The 17,573-nt window shown below is 44.7% G+C and overlaps 3 protein-coding genes across 6 annotated transcripts in view; all 3 read right to left on the reverse strand.

The window, feature by feature from the left end:
* LOC128412072 (zinc finger protein 501-like) overlaps positions 1-17,176 on the reverse strand; it is a 32,387-nt gene extending 15,211 nt beyond the window's left edge. Inside the window, exons 1-6 of one of the 2 annotated variants that reach the window (XM_053384922.1) lie at positions 15,435-16,094; positions 15,157-15,238; positions 14,790-14,872; positions 13,766-13,892; positions 7,668-8,815; positions 4,124-4,126 (exon numbers count right to left, since the gene is read on the reverse strand). In XM_053384922.1, coding sequence (XP_053240897.1) covers positions 4,124-4,126; positions 7,668-8,815; positions 13,766-13,892; positions 14,790-14,872; positions 15,157-15,238; positions 15,435-15,959 — 1,968 coding nt within the window. In that variant the 5' untranslated portion in view covers positions 15,960-16,094. Of the gene's footprint in view, positions 1-4,123; positions 4,127-7,606; positions 8,816-13,765; positions 13,893-14,789; positions 14,873-15,156; positions 15,239-15,434; positions 16,095-17,161 lie in introns of those variants that run through there. The other variant, XM_053384921.1, reaches the window with a different exon arrangement.
* LOC128412027 (zinc finger protein 420-like) overlaps positions 1-17,207 on the reverse strand; it is a 180,203-nt gene extending 162,996 nt beyond the window's left edge. For all 3 annotated transcript variants that reach the window (XR_008330017.1, XR_008330018.1, XM_053384810.1), the window contains exon 1: positions 17,162-17,207. The gene's annotated coding sequence lies outside the window, so the exon portion shown is untranslated. The remainder of the gene's footprint in view (positions 1-17,161) is intronic.
* The window catches only part of LOC128412024 (zinc finger protein 420-like), a 278,283-nt gene extending 261,073 nt beyond the window's left edge, over positions 1-17,210 (reverse strand). The window contains exon 1 of the mRNA XM_053384795.1: positions 17,162-17,210. The gene's annotated coding sequence lies outside the window, so the exon portion shown is untranslated. The remainder of the gene's footprint in view (positions 1-17,161) is intronic.
* Between the last annotated feature and the right edge of the window lie 363 nt (positions 17,211-17,573).

The following is a 17,573-nucleotide window of genomic DNA, read 5'->3' on the forward strand; positions in this document are numbered from 1 at the left end:
GGAATCCGAACTCTGATCATCATCATCATCATCATCATCCTCAGTTTCCTCAGCTTTCTCAGCATGATCTGCTTTCTTCACATCACCTTCATCCTCCTCTGGGTAACTCTGGAAAATTCCCACATTTTCCCCCCACTTAGGATTGTACTCAACACTCCTTGTGAACTTTATAGATTTAGAGTTAGTCATCCATACCCTGTATGCACCTTTTTCGTACCCCATGAACAAACCATGTGCCCCACGCTTCCCAAGCTTGTTGCTTTGTGGGGTGTGCACCCACATGTCAGAACCAAAGATTCTCAAGTGCTTGACATTAGGTTTCTTACCAAACATCTTCTCATAGGGAGTGCAGCCAATAGGTGATGACAGTCTGCGATTAAAAGTGTAAACAAAATTCGAGAGAGCCTCCCCCCAAAACTTCTCAGGGAGGTTGGCATCATGCAACAAGGTTTTTAGTCCTTGCAGCAACGTTTGATTTGCTCTCTCCGCAAGCCCATTCATCCATGGCGATCTAGGCGTTGACAAGTCATGCTGGATTCCCTTCTCAGTCAGGAAAGCTTCAAACTGCTGAGAAGTGAACTCCCCACCTCGATCAGTAAACAGACAGCCAATACGTTTACCGTGAGCATTCTCCAACCAAGCACAGAATGCCTTGAACCTAGGAAATGCTTGCGATTTCTGCTCGAGCATAAACACATGAATGTACCTGGAAAAAGAATCAATTAGAACCATGAAGTACCTTGCTCCTCCCAAAGAGGGCGCTAGAGGACCTACCAGGTCTGCGTGAACTAGCTGGTAGGGTTTGGAAGCCTGCCTGCTAGACTCCTTGCCTTTTGGAGCAACCTTCACCTTGTTCTCTGCACAAGATACACATTTCATGTGATATTTACAAGGTTTGATGTCCAAACCTTCAACCAACTCTGGCATCTTGGCTAGCGCTTGCCAAGAGAGGTGACAAAATCTGCGATGTGCATCGTGAATGCATCCTGCATGAAGAACCTTGTTAGTTTGTGCAACACAACAAGAATCAGCATTAGATATAACAGCATTGTCATCATAAGTTAGACAGAACAAACCATCCATCAACTTTGCATGCAAAATGTCCTCTTTGCCTTTTCTGATGACACAGACAGTCCTCTTGAAGGAAACCTCAAAACCACGCCCATTCAGCTGTGGTACACTAAGCAAATTGTCCGCAGCTCCTGGAACAAAAAGTACATCTCTGACGGTAGTATGCAGACTTGCAAGTTTCACAGTCCCAACTCCTGCAGCTTGCAAAGTCCTTCCATCAGCCAGCTGGACCTCTCCATCTTGAGGTGTGAAGGATATGAACAGATGGCGGTCTTTGGTGAGATGGCGCGTGCAACCTGAGTTGACTATAAACCTGGCCTTCCCCTTCGAAGCAGATTTGCTGGCAAACAAAACCTTGTTTTCCACCAGCGTGGGCTTTTGCAGCTTGCCTTTAGCCTTTGGTGAAGCTGTGCCAGCAAACATAGCCTTGTTTTCCACTGGCGAGGGCTTTTGCAACTTGCCCCCCTGCTCCTGGCCATCAGACGTGCCTTTAGCCTTTGGTGGAGCTGTGCCAGCAAACATAGCCTTGTTTTCCACTGGCATGGGCTTTTGCAACTTGCCCCCCCGCTCCTGGCCACCTGCAAGCATCTTGCTCTGTTTACATCTGGTCTTCCGGCCTCTGCAAAGGCTCTGACCTTGGTTCTCACGAGAAACAGAGCTCTCAGCTGCCGACTCCTTGGCTCCCCCTGGAGGCTGGAATGCTGCCTGGGATGACGTTATAGTCTGCTCCCCCTGCAGCTTGCAACCGGTGCCCTCAGCATCCCTGCATTCACTAGCATTCTGGGAAACAGCCAGGACCTCCGATGCATTCAAACACTGGGCTGGGATTATTGGCTGGTGGGCCCTTTTCAAAGCATCCCACATGTCACGTGATGTGAGATTTCCAGCAAGCGTCTTTATTTCCTCCAGAGAGACGGATAAGACTATAATATCAATGGCCCTCGAATCCTGACCCTGCCATTTCTCTGTCCGAGGAACTGGAGTGGCTTCAGAGACAGTATGCCAGACTCCAAACTGACGCAGCAAACTCTCACACCATTTTGCCCAGCTCTGATAATTGTGCCGATTTAACTTTGGGCACTCAGTGGCCTCCGAAGCTTGGAAAAACTCCATTCCAGCTTTTTACGTGAGCCGTTAGCCTTTAAAAACGTCTTATCTCGGCAGCCCATAAATCACGATGCCTCTGGCTCGGCTCCCAGGCCAATTAGTCTTTGCCGGACATCAAAGGCCTTTTCCGCGGCATACAGAAAAGCCCCTGCTTTCACTTTTCCAGCACATAACTTTCAGCAGTCTGTCGCTGTCTTACTCTCCTGCAAGTGCCGTGAATCTGGGCCCGAAACCTGTTGTTGGGATACTGCCAGGGAGATAAAGTCCATCTGAGCCCCCAAGCTCATTGCCGGACGATCCATCGACCTCCCGTAGTCAGGCAATATCAGCAATTCAGCGACACTAAGCCTCAGGCTTAGTGCACACTCTAACAGCAGAATTCACACAGCAAAAAGTTGCACAAGCATGAGAGCAGAACATGCATATTTACAGATTTATTCAGCGTTGGTCAGAACAAAGAAAACATGACCGTCTGCTCCGACTGCTCAGGCAAAAACAGCAGAAAACGAAAGGAACATACAACAGAAACATCCTGTGAGACAGGAAATTACGCAGGCTGTTATACAAACATCCTGCTCCCTTTTAAGGTGGAACGGAAATATCCTAACACGGGGTACAAATAAATTATTATTATTATTATTATTATTATTATTATTATTATTATTATTAGTTGTTGTTGTTGTTGTTGTTGTTGTTGTTCTTTAGTCGTTTAGTTGTGTCCGACTCTTTGTGACCCCATGGACCAGAGCACGCCAGGCACTCCTGTCTTCCACTGCCTCCCACAGTTTGGTCATTGTTAGACTACATGGACTACAACATTATTATGATGGGAGATATGAATGGAGTAGTATCTACAAATATGGACAAGTCGCAGAGACAGATTGTAACTAAAGATGGCAGACTACCAAAAACCTTTTTTGAACTGACTGACAATATGGACTTGATTGATATTTGGAGAACTAAAAACCCCTTAGGAAGAGAGGGAACATTGAAAAAGGTATTTAAATATACCTTCTTGAAGAAACTAGAGGCCTTTCTCCTGGGCATAGTCGGCCAATTGGTGCTAAGGAAGGATAGAACTTTCTTCATGTATGCAACAACAGCAGCAAGAATACTTATTGCAAAGTACTGGAAGACACAAGAACTACCCACCTTGGAAGAATGGCAGATGAAGGTGATGGACTATATGGAACTGGCGGAAATGACTGGCAGAATCCGAGACCAGGGAGAAGAGTTGGTGGATGTTGGATTGAAAATAAGTGGTATTGGTAATAAGATTAATAAGAATGTGCAAATATGGATTGATAATGGATGAAAATGCATAGTTATAATAGGTTAAGATACAGAGTAAAGATAAATGAAAGAGGGTAAGGATTTGCTGAAATGATTTTTTAAATGGGAATACAAAAAGGGGAGGTGTGAGGAGGTCAAGGAAACAAGCTAATGAGTTTAAAGTAACAAAAATGGATTTGTTTTTAATTCTTTTTTATCTATTCATTTTTTGTATTTTTCTTTTTCTTTTTTATGTATCTTTTTCTTTTTATATGTCTTTTTTGTATTTTGTTAACCTATGTTTTTGTAAAATCTTAATAAAATATTTTATTTAAAAAAAGAAACTCTCTTTTATTTTCATTTGGTATGCTTATCATTAGAATATCAAATAGGAAGGCTTTGGTTTTCTTTAAAATAAATAGCATTTCTTTTATTTTATTTTCCCTTTGGGGACATTTCCGCCACATGTGGAATAAGGTTCCCTCATTTTGTCTGCATCTCCAACACTTATTGCTGATATTTATTTATTTTGACTGATTTGGATGGGGTCAGGTACCATCTAAAAATCAAATAGCATGTGGTGAATTTTAAGTCTTTTCCCATAATTTCCCTCATTTTTCATCTTCATTGGATATCCACAATCGGGTGTCCATTTCACCATCACCTCCTTCACCTCCTAGTCCTTAAGGTTCCAGTCCAGTAACAATCTGTGTGGTTCTGATAATATCTTTGTATTATTTAATAATATTTTTTTTAAAAAAAATCCGCTGTTGTTCTGTCAAGTCCATTTATTTTTTATCTGGAAAAAATTGTTTAACTGGTAATCTTTCTTTTTTCCTTTTGTTTTCCTTTTATATTTTTACTTTTTTGTAATTTTAGCATATAATAACAGTAGTAATTATATGGAAATGGGATAATAGTATTGAAATGAATAAAATGCTTAACTCGCCAAGATTTTTATTGTTTGCAGCTTCCCAAGGAAACTGAAGGAGATTCTCCCCCTTTTGGCTTTTATCTCTTCCCTTTATAACTGTCTCTTTAAGTCCCAACGGTCCTGCCCCACCCTCCCGCTTACAGGATATCCCTTCTACAGATGTCAGCGCAGACCCAATGATGGAAAACCCTCAGCCCAATTCCTCGTGACCACAAGACTATTTATTACCTGCAGCAGCAACAACAAAAGCCACCAGAGTGGCCACAGCTATCTCTTTCCAAAGTCTATGACAGGGAGGGGGCTGACAGCCTTTTCTGTGATGTGGGTATGATGTATCTGGGGGGGGGGTGTCCTTGGGCTACACCTCTTCTATGATGTATGTATGATGTTTCTGGGGGTGGTCTTGGACTCCAGGGCGGGCAATTAAAAATGTCTATATAAGGGCTTTCATGCATGGCTCGGGGTCCTCCTCCTCTCCCCTGCGTGTGGGGGAGCACCCTGTTGCTAGTATGTCACATGCCCCTGTTTACTTTCCTAGGCTTGGGAAGTGTAAGAACAGAAGTCAGCCTTATCTCTTCCGCTCTGCTGTGCTTTTGCACTGTTCTTTGTCTCCCTGTCTGTTGCTGAAGAAGAGAGAGGATGCCATTATGATCCGTTTGGTGTCATCTGCAAATGTGATGAGCATCCCCTAAGTTCCTTCATCCATGTCATTTATAAAGACGTTGAACAACAACAGGTCCAGGACAGAACCCTGCAGCACCCCTCTTGTCACTTTTCCCCAGAATGAGGAGGAACCATGAAGGAGTCCTCTTTGGGTTTGGTCAGTCAAATCCACATAACAGTTACCTCATTCAGTCACACTTTACCAGCTTCCTCTGTCAGGAGAACCTGAGCTTACAGGGTTAAACAGCTCAGAGTGTACGCCCTGCCTACAATTTGGGAGGGGGGAGATTATGCGTCATTTCCAAGAGTCTCCAGCCTTTTTTTTCTTCTCTACTTTCGCTTTTGAGGAGAGAGGACGTGTTTTCACGATGCTGTTCGCTGTGATAGGCAATGGATAGTCTGCTGTAAATAAAAACTGCTTTTAGCTGCTAAGATCCTGAGTGGACTTTATTTAAGCACACTGAGGAAAGCACTTGAGTTTACAGCTTTCTCTGACCGCTGTTGATCTCTGCGTGTTGCTCGGAGCCTTTGGAATGTGGCCTTTGAAGTCCGGAGGCCTGGCCGGTAGCTGCGCAGCCGAAGCGGGCTGGACGCCAGGCTTTATCTGAGCAATAAATCTTCTTCATCCTCGCATAAATATCATAGAGGACTCTGTCAAAAGCCTTACTGAAATCGAGATGCACTATTTCCAAAGCAGTTCCCTGATCAACGAAGTTTTTAATCCATCCAAGAAAAGAAAAGGAGAAATTTCTCTAGCTTGTCTTGTTTTTGAGAAAGCCATGCTTTCATCCTGTATGTTTATATTGTAAAAACTTCAGATGAAGGGCAAATAAATTTTAAAAAGCATAAATGAAGATATTGACAAGCTGGAACTTGTGCAAAGGAAGGAGATTTATGTCTTTAATTTGGAAACCACATGACCCAGTGGTGCTGACTTGGATAAAATATTGGTGGAAGGCCAGGTAAGGCCCGCCTTGCACAATCCATCATATGATGCATGTGCGGGAATGTTCAGGGATGCAGGAAAGGATATATTGTCTGAGTATATCCTTATCCAACTTGTGCTAACAACTTCCACAATATCAGCAGAGTAACATTCCCTTTTATTTTAAATTTGCAGCGTCTGCGTTTGCTCAGGCTCGCTAAAGCCTCTATAATAACTGTTCTGGTATTTTCCCCTTATTCCCTCATAAAATAGAAGAGGCGACACAGTCTTTTACAAAAATATAAAAAGAGTTTACTCACATTCTGTTCACAATCAGATCCCAGAAGGCAGACTTAGCTTAATGAAGTAACATACACTTGGAGTCTATCTCTTAAGAAGACAGTCCCTTTTTCCTCTCTTGGCTGGAAGCCATGAGGGCATCTCTGGCTTAGTAGATGTTGTGTCTTCGATGCATGTGGTGAAAGAGAGAGAGAGATGGCTGCCCTGCCCTGTGCTTTTGTCATTACCTGCACAGGTGAGGCCACACCCACCTCTAGTCACATGCAGAGGAAGTCTGTCCCAGCCCAGAAGGAAACAGGAAGTTTACCTGCTGGGTGGACAAACATCCTTCCCTATGTGTAAACATGTTCACTCCAGGAATGTTGTACTTGACTGCTCTTGTGTTTCACAGCATGCATGCCATTAGAATGGCAATGCCTATAATGGCAGCAACTTTTTTAAAAAGTAATATTTTGAGCCCGTAGTTCAATTTCCCAGCAGCTCCCCTTGCCCCAGAGACACTTCTAGCATTCCATCTCCTCTACCTGTGGCATTGTTCAGCAGTGGGGAAAGTGACCTCTTCACACCGGATGTCCATTTGGTATGGCCCTTTCCAGGTTTTTTCCTACCCCTTGTGTTTGTCTTTCATTTGTTCTCCTATGTGTGTTGTCAGTAGAAGCCACAATTCTGTGGGTACTCTAGGTGGTGCAGAAAGCACCTAGAAGCTGACTAGAGGTTGAAGTGCCGATCAAACTTCAGTTTTGCACTCTATTAATTCCAATTAGCAGTACTGGGGGTGGTTCACATTCTGGGGCAGTGCTTTTGTCCAGCAGAGGGTGTCACAGGGCCAGCCTACTTTCCCTTTAAAGCAAACTTGGGTCTCCAGCTGCTTTTGGACTAGAACTCCCATCATCCCTAGCTAGCAGGACCAGTGGGAAGGGATGATGGGAACTGTAGTCCAGGAGCTGCTGGGGACCCAAGTGTGGGAAAGCCTGCTTCAAAGCAACTTTTCTATTTTGCCCGCAAAGATGGGACCCGTCCATGTTTGTATCTTCTTGTATTTTGTTTTCTTCATGACCTTTGTGCGTTTATTTTTTTATTTTTTAAGAGGGCAAATTGAAAGAGAAATTGTATGGCAAGTTGCAGAAGAATAAAAGGTTGTGTTTGAAAAAAACACACCAAAACTGGGGGGTGGCATCCTTAAATATTTTATTGGGGGTGGGGCAAAGACCACTAGGCGTTTAAGAGATGGCACCTATTCCCTACACCCACAGGTCTCAGGACAGTTACAAGATTTTTAAAAACGATTTTAAAAAACCACATATTAAAAGGGCATTAGATGTGAATTAGCCAAAAGCCTGGTTAAAAAGGTGCGGATTTCCCTGGCTCCTAAAGCTGTACAATGGTTTTTCTGACCATTGTATGGATTCTTTGGTGGGAAGTAAGATTGGCACTCTGACTGAAGCTCTTTCCACATTCCACACACTGATAGGGTTTCTCCCCTGTATGAATTCTTTGATAGGAAGTGAGATTTTGGTTCTGACTGAAGCTCTTTCCACATTCCACGCACTGATAGGTTTTCTCCCCTGTGTGAATTCTTTTATGGTAAGTGAGATAGGAGCTATTTCTGAAGTTCTTTCCACATTCCACACACTGATACGGTTTCCCCCCTGTGTGAATTCTTTGATGGGAAGTGAGATTGGAGCTATCAGTGAAGCTCTTTCCACATTCCACACACTGATAGGGTTTCTCCCCTGTATGAATTCTTTGATGCTTAGTGAGATCGGAGCTCTGACTGAAGCTCTTTCCACATTCCACACACTGATAGGGTTTCTCCCCTGTATGAATTCTTTGATGGGAAGTGAGAGAGCAGCTCTTCCTGTAGCTCTTTCCACATTCCACACACTGATAGGGTTTTTCCCCTGTATGAATTCTTTGATGGGAAGTGAGACTGTGGCTGTGAGTGAAGCTCTTTCCACATTCCACACACTGATAGGGTTTCTCCCCTGTATGAATTCTTTGATGGGAAGTGAGACTGTGGCTGTAAGTGAAGCTCTTTCCACATTCCACACACTGATAGGGTTTCTCCCCTGTATGAATTCTTTGATGCTTAGTGAGATCGGAGCTCTGACTGAAGCTCTTTCCACATTCCACACACTGATAGGGTTTCTCCCCTGTATGAATTCTTTGATGGGAAGTGAGACTGTGGCTGTGAGTGAATCTCTTTCCACATTCCACACACTGATACGGTTTTTCCCCTGTGTGAATTCTTTGATGGGAAGTGAGATGGGAGCTATGAGTGAAGCTCTTTCCACATTCCACACACTGATAGGGTTTCTCCCCTGTATGAATTCTTTGATGATAAGTGAGAGAGGAGCTATGAGTGAAGCTCTTTCCACATTCCATGCACTGATAGAGTTTCTTTCCAATGACATTTTGTTGATGGGAAGTGGAATGGGAGCTCTGACTGCAGCTTTCTCCACACTCCAAATTTTTGTGTGGCTTCTCCTCTCTGGGGAATTTTTCGTTGTCACCTTTGCTCTCAATTTCCAATTCATCACAATCTGCAATGGAGAAAAAAAGGGATTAGAGCCTCAGGAAGAAATGGAAAAGAACTGAAGGGAGTTGGGTGTGTGTTCATTACCTGTATTTTTTGTCATTAACCAACATATTTATTATGAGATTCTGATGAGTTGTTGAATGTTGCTTTGTTTGATATACAGTAGTGGTCAAAATTGTGGAAGACTTTTGGAAAAAAGTGTATTTCAGAGGTTTGCTGGCTCATAACACCACTTCATTTGGAGTAATGTCATAAAATTATATATCAGTGGAAAGATAATTTGATCAAGAATGCAATCGAGATTGCAATCCAACAAAGTTTGTTCAATTACCCGTATTCTATCAAAAGTATAGCCAAATAACCAGAAAAAGAAAGCACAACTTGCTTAGGTTGACTTTTGTCAGTGTGTTATGTGATTGCTATCAAGTTGGTTGGTTTTTTGTGTTCTTTCATTTAGTGAGGGTGTAAAACATAATAAAAATATAGAAATGGCACAAAGAGTTGACTGGTCCCCAGAAAGTAAGATTGTACTATTAAGTGAAGAAGGCTACAGTTATGGAGAAATTAGAAGAGAGATTGGGGAAAACTTAACCGAAGTTGGCCTTTCTATATTTTTGAAGAGGTATAAGGAGACTAGGTCACTACAAAATCAGACTTGTTAAGGCAGGGAATGTGTACAAAGGCAAGTGACGATGGACGAGTCGAGAGACAGTGCCTACATGACAGAAGAAAATCATCTGGGTGTATACAAGATGACATGGCACAATGTAATGGGAAGTTGAGTGCAAGGACTGGTCTAAATGTTAGAATTCTAAGGAAAAAGCCATTGTTATCTCTCAAGCAAAGGTTGAAAAGATTAAACCCACGTTAACTGGACAGCAGAAGAATGGGACACTACCTTACTTGACAGGTTGTCTCAAGATATGGCAAAGAGAAATTTCCAAATTCCTGTGGGAGGGGAAGAAACCTAGGATTAAACACCTGATCTTAATAGACATAAAAGAGAGAGGAGGCTTTTCCCTACCCGACCTAAAACTTTACTACGAGGCAGCCTGTTTCACCTGGCTAAAAGGATTGGCGCACGTTGCAGGATCCGGACCTCCTGGACCTGGAAGGTTTTGACAATCGTTGGGGATGGCACGCCTACTTGATATATGGAAAAGCGAAAATTCATAAAATTTTTACCAACCATATAATAAGAAAGTCACTCTTTGTTGTATGGGAAAAATATAAAGACCTGATGTAGCCTAAAGTCCCGTGGTAGACTTCTCCAATAGAAGCCATAGCAGTAAAACGGAAAAATACTCAGGAAAGCTGGCCAACATATAAAATACTTCTAAAAAATGAAGATAACCAAATAAAATTAAAAAACTTTGAGGAAATAAGAGCACACATTTCAGACTGGTTCCAATACCATCAGTTATTTGAAAAATTTAAATCTGACAAACAAAAGGGGTTCTCAACAGAAATGTCCCGATTCGAATCTGATCTTGTAAATTCTAAAAGAAAAACTCTTTCCAAAACTTATCGACTCCTCCTTGACTGGACAGTCAAGGAGGAGGAGGTAACAGTGGCAATGGTGAGGTGGTCCCAGGATTTTGGCCATTCAATAACCATGGCCCAATGGGAAAATTTATGGAAGATCAATTGGAAATTCACAAACTGTTACACGATTAGAGAGAACTTTCAAAAAATGCAACATTGATGGTATCTAACACCATGGAAACTTTCAAAAATGTATAAAAATGTGTCAAGTAATTGTTGGAGATGCGGAGACTCAGGAACATTCTACCATATGTGGTGTATATGTCGGAAAATACAAGTATTCTGGGAGAGTATACATGCAGAACTGCAAAAAATGCTAAAGATCTCTTTCAATAAAAAACCAGAGGCCTACCTCCTGGGAATAACAGATTTGGATATTCCACAAAAGAGGAAGAGTATCTTTTTATATGCGACGGCGGCAGCAAGAGTTTTGATCGCAGCAAAATGGAAGAGTAATGAAATCCCCTCTATACAAGATTGGATACAAAAGCTGCCAGAATATGCCGAATTAGATGGTTTATCAGAAAAAATAAAGAATAAATCAAAACAGGAATTTTTTCAAAATGGGAGGTTTTCAAAGAATATCTGAAAAATAAATATAGTAGTTTAAATTCTGTCGCAGCATTCGAGGAACTTCAGTAATAGTTGCAAGGTAGATATAAGTAATTAGATTTATTAAGAATAAGTTTAATTATGATAAAAGTGTGTATTGGCAATAAGCAATATGAATTTGAAATATGGAATAGACGGGAGGTTGGGTCTTTAGTGTTAAGACCAATAGATGTTTTATTGTTTGCTAAGAAAATTATGTGTCTATGGTTATTTTTGTAATTTGTGTGTAATTTGGTATTTGTGTTTTTTCTTTTTCTTTTTTCTTGTTGTATAAATAAAAAACTTTATTTTTTTTAAAAAAGGACACTACCTTGCTTGGTAGTGATGGCATGAAAAACGCGAGTTTCTTTAATCGGATAAGAGGAGAAGAATCAGAGAAGATTTACATCCTACTTGCATTACACCGACTGTGAAACACCCAGACAGTGTGATGATCTGGGGTTGTATGGCAGCAAAAGGTGTGGGCAGAATTTGCGTCATTAATGGGAACATAAATGCGGGAAAATGCATAAACGAAATATGTGAGCCCAAACTGAAGTGTTCCGCAGGTGATCTTTTCCCAGATACCGAAGCATTTATATATTTTCAGCAGGATTCAGCTCTATGTCATGTTGCTGCTGTGTGCAAAAGGTACATTCAAGATAATGATATTTCACTGCTGGAATGGCCTGGGAATAATAATGCTCAGGGCAGCTAACAACAATAAAACAGTACAACAGTACAACACAACACTCTAAAATCATTCATTATAAAAATAATTCAAACCAATGGCAACCATTGGGCCAGAGCTCCGTGAAGATTGCCGAAGGAGGGAGTCAGGCTGTGCCCTGGCCAAAGGGCTGGTGGAACAGCTCTGTCTTGCAGGCCCTGCGGAAAGATGTCAAGTCCAGCAGGGCCCTAGTCTCTTGTGACAGAGTGTTCCACCAGATCGAAGCCACAGCCGAAAAAGCCCTGGCTCTAGTTGAAGCCAGCCTAACCTCTCTGTGGCCTGGGACCTTCAAGATGTTTTTATTTGAAGACCGTAGGTTTCTCTGTGGGGCATACCAGGAGAGGCGGTCCCGTAGGTACGAGGGTCCTAGGCCGTATAGGGCTTTAAAGGTTAAAACCAGCACCTTAAACCTGATCCTGTACTCCACCGGGAGCCAGTGCAGCTGGTATAGCACCGGGTGAATGTGATCTCGCAGGGAGGACCCCTAAGGAGTCTCGCTGCAGTATTCTGCACCCGCTGGAGTTTCTGGGTCAGTCTCAAGGGCAGCCCCACGTAGAGCGAGTTACAATAATCCAGTCTGGAGGTGACCGTTGCGTGGATCACAGTGGCTAGGTCAGGGTGAGAGAGGTAAGGAGCCAACTGCTTAGCTTGGCAAAGATGGAAAAATGCCGCCTTTGTTATAGCTGCAATCTGCGCCTCCATGGAAAGGGAGGTGTCGAAGATTACACCCAAACTCTTAACAGACGGTGCTGGCACTAATTGCGCCCCCGCAAGAGATGGGAGTTGCCCCCCCAATCCCATATCGTCCCGTCCCAGCCACAAGACCTCTGTCTTCGAAGGATTTAGCTTCAACCAGCTCCCACGTTACCATCCAGCCACAGCTTCCAAACATCTGGTCAGTGTGTCTGGGGCCGAGTCAGGATGGCCATCCATCAACAGATAGAGTTGGGTGTCGTCAGCATACTGATGGCAACCTGAATAGCCCACACTTTAGTCCATACTGAATAGCCCACACTTTAACCCAATCAGAAATCTTTGGAGCCGACTAAAGAAACTTGTTATTCAGAAGCAACCCAGCAATAAAGCCCAATTAACAGAGGCCATAATTCAGTCTTGGTTTCACATTATTACAGCTGCAGAACTAAAAACTTGGTTCACTTCAAGTGAAGGCGTTGTAAGGCCGTAATTAAAGCTAAAGGTTACCAATGGTTACCAAAGGTTTCACGTTTTTTCTGTATGACTGCTGTTCTAATAAATACTCCTTCATAAAATTCATTGCATTACATTCTTCATTAAATTATCTTTCCATTGCTATATAATTTTATGGTATTACTCCACACAAAAGTGGTGTTATGAGCCATCAAACCTCAGAAATACACTTTTCACAAAAGGTTTCCACAATTTTGGCCACTAGTATAAGTTGTTCATTTTAAAGTTAAAGTTCTTTATATATGGGATCAGATTATTATTATTTATGTTTCATTTTTATATGTGTGTTGGAAGCCGCCCAGAGTGGCTGGGAGAATGCAGCCAGGGGGGCAGGGTATAAACAAAAATTATTATTATTACTACAGTGGTACCTTGATTTAAGAACAGTCCTGTTCCGGAAATTTTGTGAACCGAGGTACCACTGTATCATCATCATCATCATCATCATCATCATCATCACCACTGCTACTTCTACCTGAAATTCAATAAGCCTACCTCTTCTCTGGGATGAATTTTGTTTGGCCCAGTCATGGCATCCCCTCCATCTCCAATGTCAGTCTTCTCTTTGGGTCAACCCAAGACTGACAGGAGCAAAAACAAAAACAGAAAACCTGAAACTACTTATCTTTCCTAACAATTCTGAAGCTGATATTGAAGATGGCCTGGGCAGTTTAGACCAGCCCAATCGTGGTAGAAAAAGGAATAATCTGAGGAAGATTGTTCAAAGAGAAAACTGTAATTTACTGTTTATTGTGGGGGTGTTAGGTTCCCAGGTGTTATAGGGGCCACTATTGAGCTCTGCGAAAATATGTGAGGTTGGTCTATAGACGTATTTTTTGAATTTCCAGGCAGATATGACGATCCCACAGGGAGCCTTACCAAGAGAGGCCACGATCCCACAATTCTCCTCCATGACGTCCTTATGCAGAGCTCTCTGGTCAGGATCCAGCAACGCCCACTCCTCGTCCGTGAAACGAACAGCGACATCTTCAAAGCACACTGGACCCTAAAAGAAAAGGGGAAATTTCCTCCTCTGAAACAGCAGAAATATGATCTGCTCCAGAATGCTATGTTGTTTCCTTCCTGTAAATTCCGTTGTTGTTTCAATAGGATTGTTTTGCAGCACATTTTAATTATGGGTGCTTATCTTATTCTGCGTTTTAATTATGGGTATTTGTCTTTGTGCAAATAGGTTGTACTCCGCCTTGTGTTATTCAAGTCATTCTGCCTAGGCAAGCATTCCAGTTTCCCCAATGGAAGGATCCACTTTCTCCTCTCCTTGTGAGCCGTTCTGGGAAGGTTCCCTCCCAATGCCCTAGAGCCAAATTCAAGGGATTCAGGGCGGCATGGAGAGGGGGAGGAATGGGGGGGCAGGCCCCATTTTTCATCTGATGGGGCTGGTTAGGTGAATCCAGGCCACTATTTGTTCTTGTTTGTCAACTGCTTAGAAAACAATTTTAGCATTCAGTGATCAATAGACAATTAAAATAAGCCTATTTTTGTCTCCTGACTCTGAGAGACAAGCAGGGAGGGCGGCTTCTGGCAAAAGGAGAGGGAGCCACCGGTGGTTCCTCCTTATCCTGACTCACCCCAGCCTCTCGACCTTCCTCTCCCACTTGCCTCCTTCCTCTTCTGCCTATGATTCTGCACTGCATTCTGCCACAGAGTCTCCCAGCTCACTAAGCCCTGTTACCCCTTCAGCTTCTGACACCTCCTCTTCCCAGGCTTCTCCCTCTTCTCCCTCTACCCGCTCATCCTTCCTCCACCTCCACTCCTTCGGCTCTGAGCCGTCTTCCTTTCCTGGTTCCCCGGCTGCTTCCTCCTACCACTCCTCTGTGCCCAACCAGCCCATGACATTGCTCCATCCCTCGGCCTCTGTCCCCACAAGGCAGCTTCCCCTGACCTGATCTGGTTCCACAGCCGCTGCTTCCCTTCTGCCCCCATGAAAAGGCAGATCAGGAGGTCTTGCTGGCATCCTTCTGTCACCTGCAAGAGAAAAAAGGTAAGCTGGACGCCAGGAGTGCCTGCTTCTCTGACAGGTGAAACAGGGCATCTCTAACTACAGATGGGCCTTTGAGAAAGACTTACCTACTGAGAGTATTTGGACGTTTGTGCCCATTTCATATGTTTGTTTGTGCAGAAATACATCTCCCCTCCTCTGGACCCTTGTTCCCAACTGTCTCCCCCCAAAACAAGATGAAAAGAACCCTCAGATGAGTTGGGAAACCAACAGAATGAGACCAGTGGAGAAAAACCACCTTCCTCCTTACCCAGTGGCCTCTCTCTGGTGTCCAACGGAGGCCTCTCTGCCTCACAGGAATCCAGGTCCATTTCTGCAAAGAGATCCTTTCCCTGAGAAAGAAACAAGGATTCAAAACAGAGAATGGTGAGAAATACTAGAATGAGAATGACAAAGACTTGAAGGGTGTGAGATCTCATTCCATGGATGCCTTCCCAGAAAAAGGATGGGCCATCAGCAGACCATTATGGGATGTTCTCTGTCCTGTTTGGAGCCCCTTGGGAGTGTCCAGAGGAAAGTCTCTCTCACCTGTTTACTCTGTTCCTGCTTTCTCTCCTCTGCCTGACTCAGGAGGAAACCTTCGGCCAGGGCCACCGCTTGGGAACTTGTCTCCGCTCCACAGTCCCTCACCCAGCTCTCCATCTCCAGGGGAAGGACAGCCAGGAACTGCTCCAAGATCACCAGGTCCAGCATCTCAGCTTTTGTGTGCCTTTCTGGCTTCAGCCACTGATGGCAAAGGTGGTAGAGTCGGCTGCAAACCTCTCGCGGTCCTTTGGCCTCCTGGCAGCAGAACTGCCTCACCTGCTGGCTCTGCACCTCTGAGCAGAGGGTGTCCTCCTCACCCAGGATCTTCTGTACAGAGTTTTCCCAGAATCCCCCACTGCTCCCAGTTTTGATGGCATGGCCTCTTCCTGTTCCAGAGCCAGCTGAGTCTTGCTCATCCATCTGTGCTCTCAGGAAGCCTCTGAGAGATCGGAAGGAACCCTTTGGTCTTCTGCCAAGTTCTGTCCATCTAAATGAGAAGCTGCAGCAAATCCAACAAAGCAAATACATTGTTCTGTTACAGAATCTGTAGGACGGGTGGGGAAATGGGCTGGACTTCACCGCATCTCAGACCATGAGCTTTCTTTTTGAAAAGAAAAGGAGGAAGAGGAGAAGAAATAAGTCTCTAGCCTTCTCACAATGCAGAATGTGGAGGCAACTAACTGAAGGGATTTCTGTGAGATTAATCAACCTGGTTTCTGCTGCCTCCCAGTCAATTCAGGAAGTCAGAAGTGACTGACAAGGGAATCATTTGTATCTCATGATAAATGGATGTTTGGCTCTAGTGGGGGTCTTCACCCAGGGGTCCTCAGGAGTTGCTCCCCCCACCCCATTCCCCTGCTTCTGTCTCTTTTTCTTGCACTTGGACTCTCTGCCCCTCTCAAGACAGACTCCTGCCCCTCTCCAGACAGACTCCTGGGGTGGGGTCCCTTTTTCTTTGCTCTGAGGGCCAGGTATGTATCTGGAAAACCCCAGAGAGCCAAGTGGACGGGGCCAAATACGTCTCACTTGAAATTCAGGCGGGCAATTTATTATTATTATTCTGTTAGCCAGCTTAACACACACACAGCCACTGATGCCAAGGTCCCTGGAGGCTCAGGGAGTAGCAGCGCCCATTTCCGGCTGCTTTGCCAGCAACAATCCCTTTGGGAGAGAGAGGATGTGGTCCTGGGATGCCCTGCTCTGGGTGCGAGGGGATGGCTGCAGTGGCCTCCGTGGGGAGCTGCCCTGGGAGACACTGGGAAACTGGTCCCCAATGCAGCAGCCAGACTCTGGGCTGGGATCCCTCTCTTTATTCCTGGCCTTTCTCTCCCACCTTAACTTCCTCCCTCCCTGTGGGGTGTTTCTTTGGGGGGGGGCTAGTCCACCTCCTCGTCCAGCTTTGGAAAACCATTTGAACCTGTTTCCTCTGTTGTGCAATGACGCTGAGCGACGTCACACAGAGTCAAAGTCCCAGGGACTCCTTTGTTTAAAGGAGGGAGATTTCAGGGGAGTCAGTTTTTTCTGAAAGGCCAAATGAGTTTGGGATCCTGTGATCTGCAGGAAGGAGAGCGTGGCAGACCTGGCCCCTCCCTGGCAGGACCCTCTCCTCCCTGACTTGGGGTCCCCCCGCAGGAGCAGATCAGGCCCCCCAGGCACCCTCTCCTGCAGCAGCCCTGGGACCCCCACCGTCTCCCCACTGCACCCTCTGGGGGGAGAGAGAGGAGACTCACCAGATCCCAGGAGGGGACAGCGAGGCAGCCCTTGCAGGAGAGACCCCAAAGCAAGGAAAGGACTGGGGAGGGAGGGGCCTTGGCTCGGGAGGACCTGGCCCCCCTTGCTTCCTGTCCTCTCTAGGAAGGCAGCTCAGTTCCCTTTAACCCTTGCAAAGCCGAGTCCTCCCTCGCTCAGCCCTCTCTCGCTTGGCAGATCCTCAGATTCTTATTATTTTTTATGGATTTAGGGGGGCAGCTGCCCCCCCCGGCTACGCCAATGCCCAGATATCCTTTTAGGGGTGAAACCAGAGGAAGAGCTTGCAGGGAAAAGGGCTTTGCAGGAGGCAAGGAAGCTCCTCCTAGAATTCAGGAGTGGAGAGATAGGAGGGGATCCCAGGGTCATCTAGTCCAACCCGAAGCAAGAGGGGGC

Source organism: Podarcis raffonei, chromosome 4 (assembly GCF_027172205.1).
Source record: "Podarcis raffonei isolate rPodRaf1 chromosome 4, rPodRaf1.pri, whole genome shotgun sequence".
Taxonomy (NCBI): domain Eukaryota; kingdom Metazoa; phylum Chordata; class Lepidosauria; order Squamata; family Lacertidae; genus Podarcis; species Podarcis raffonei.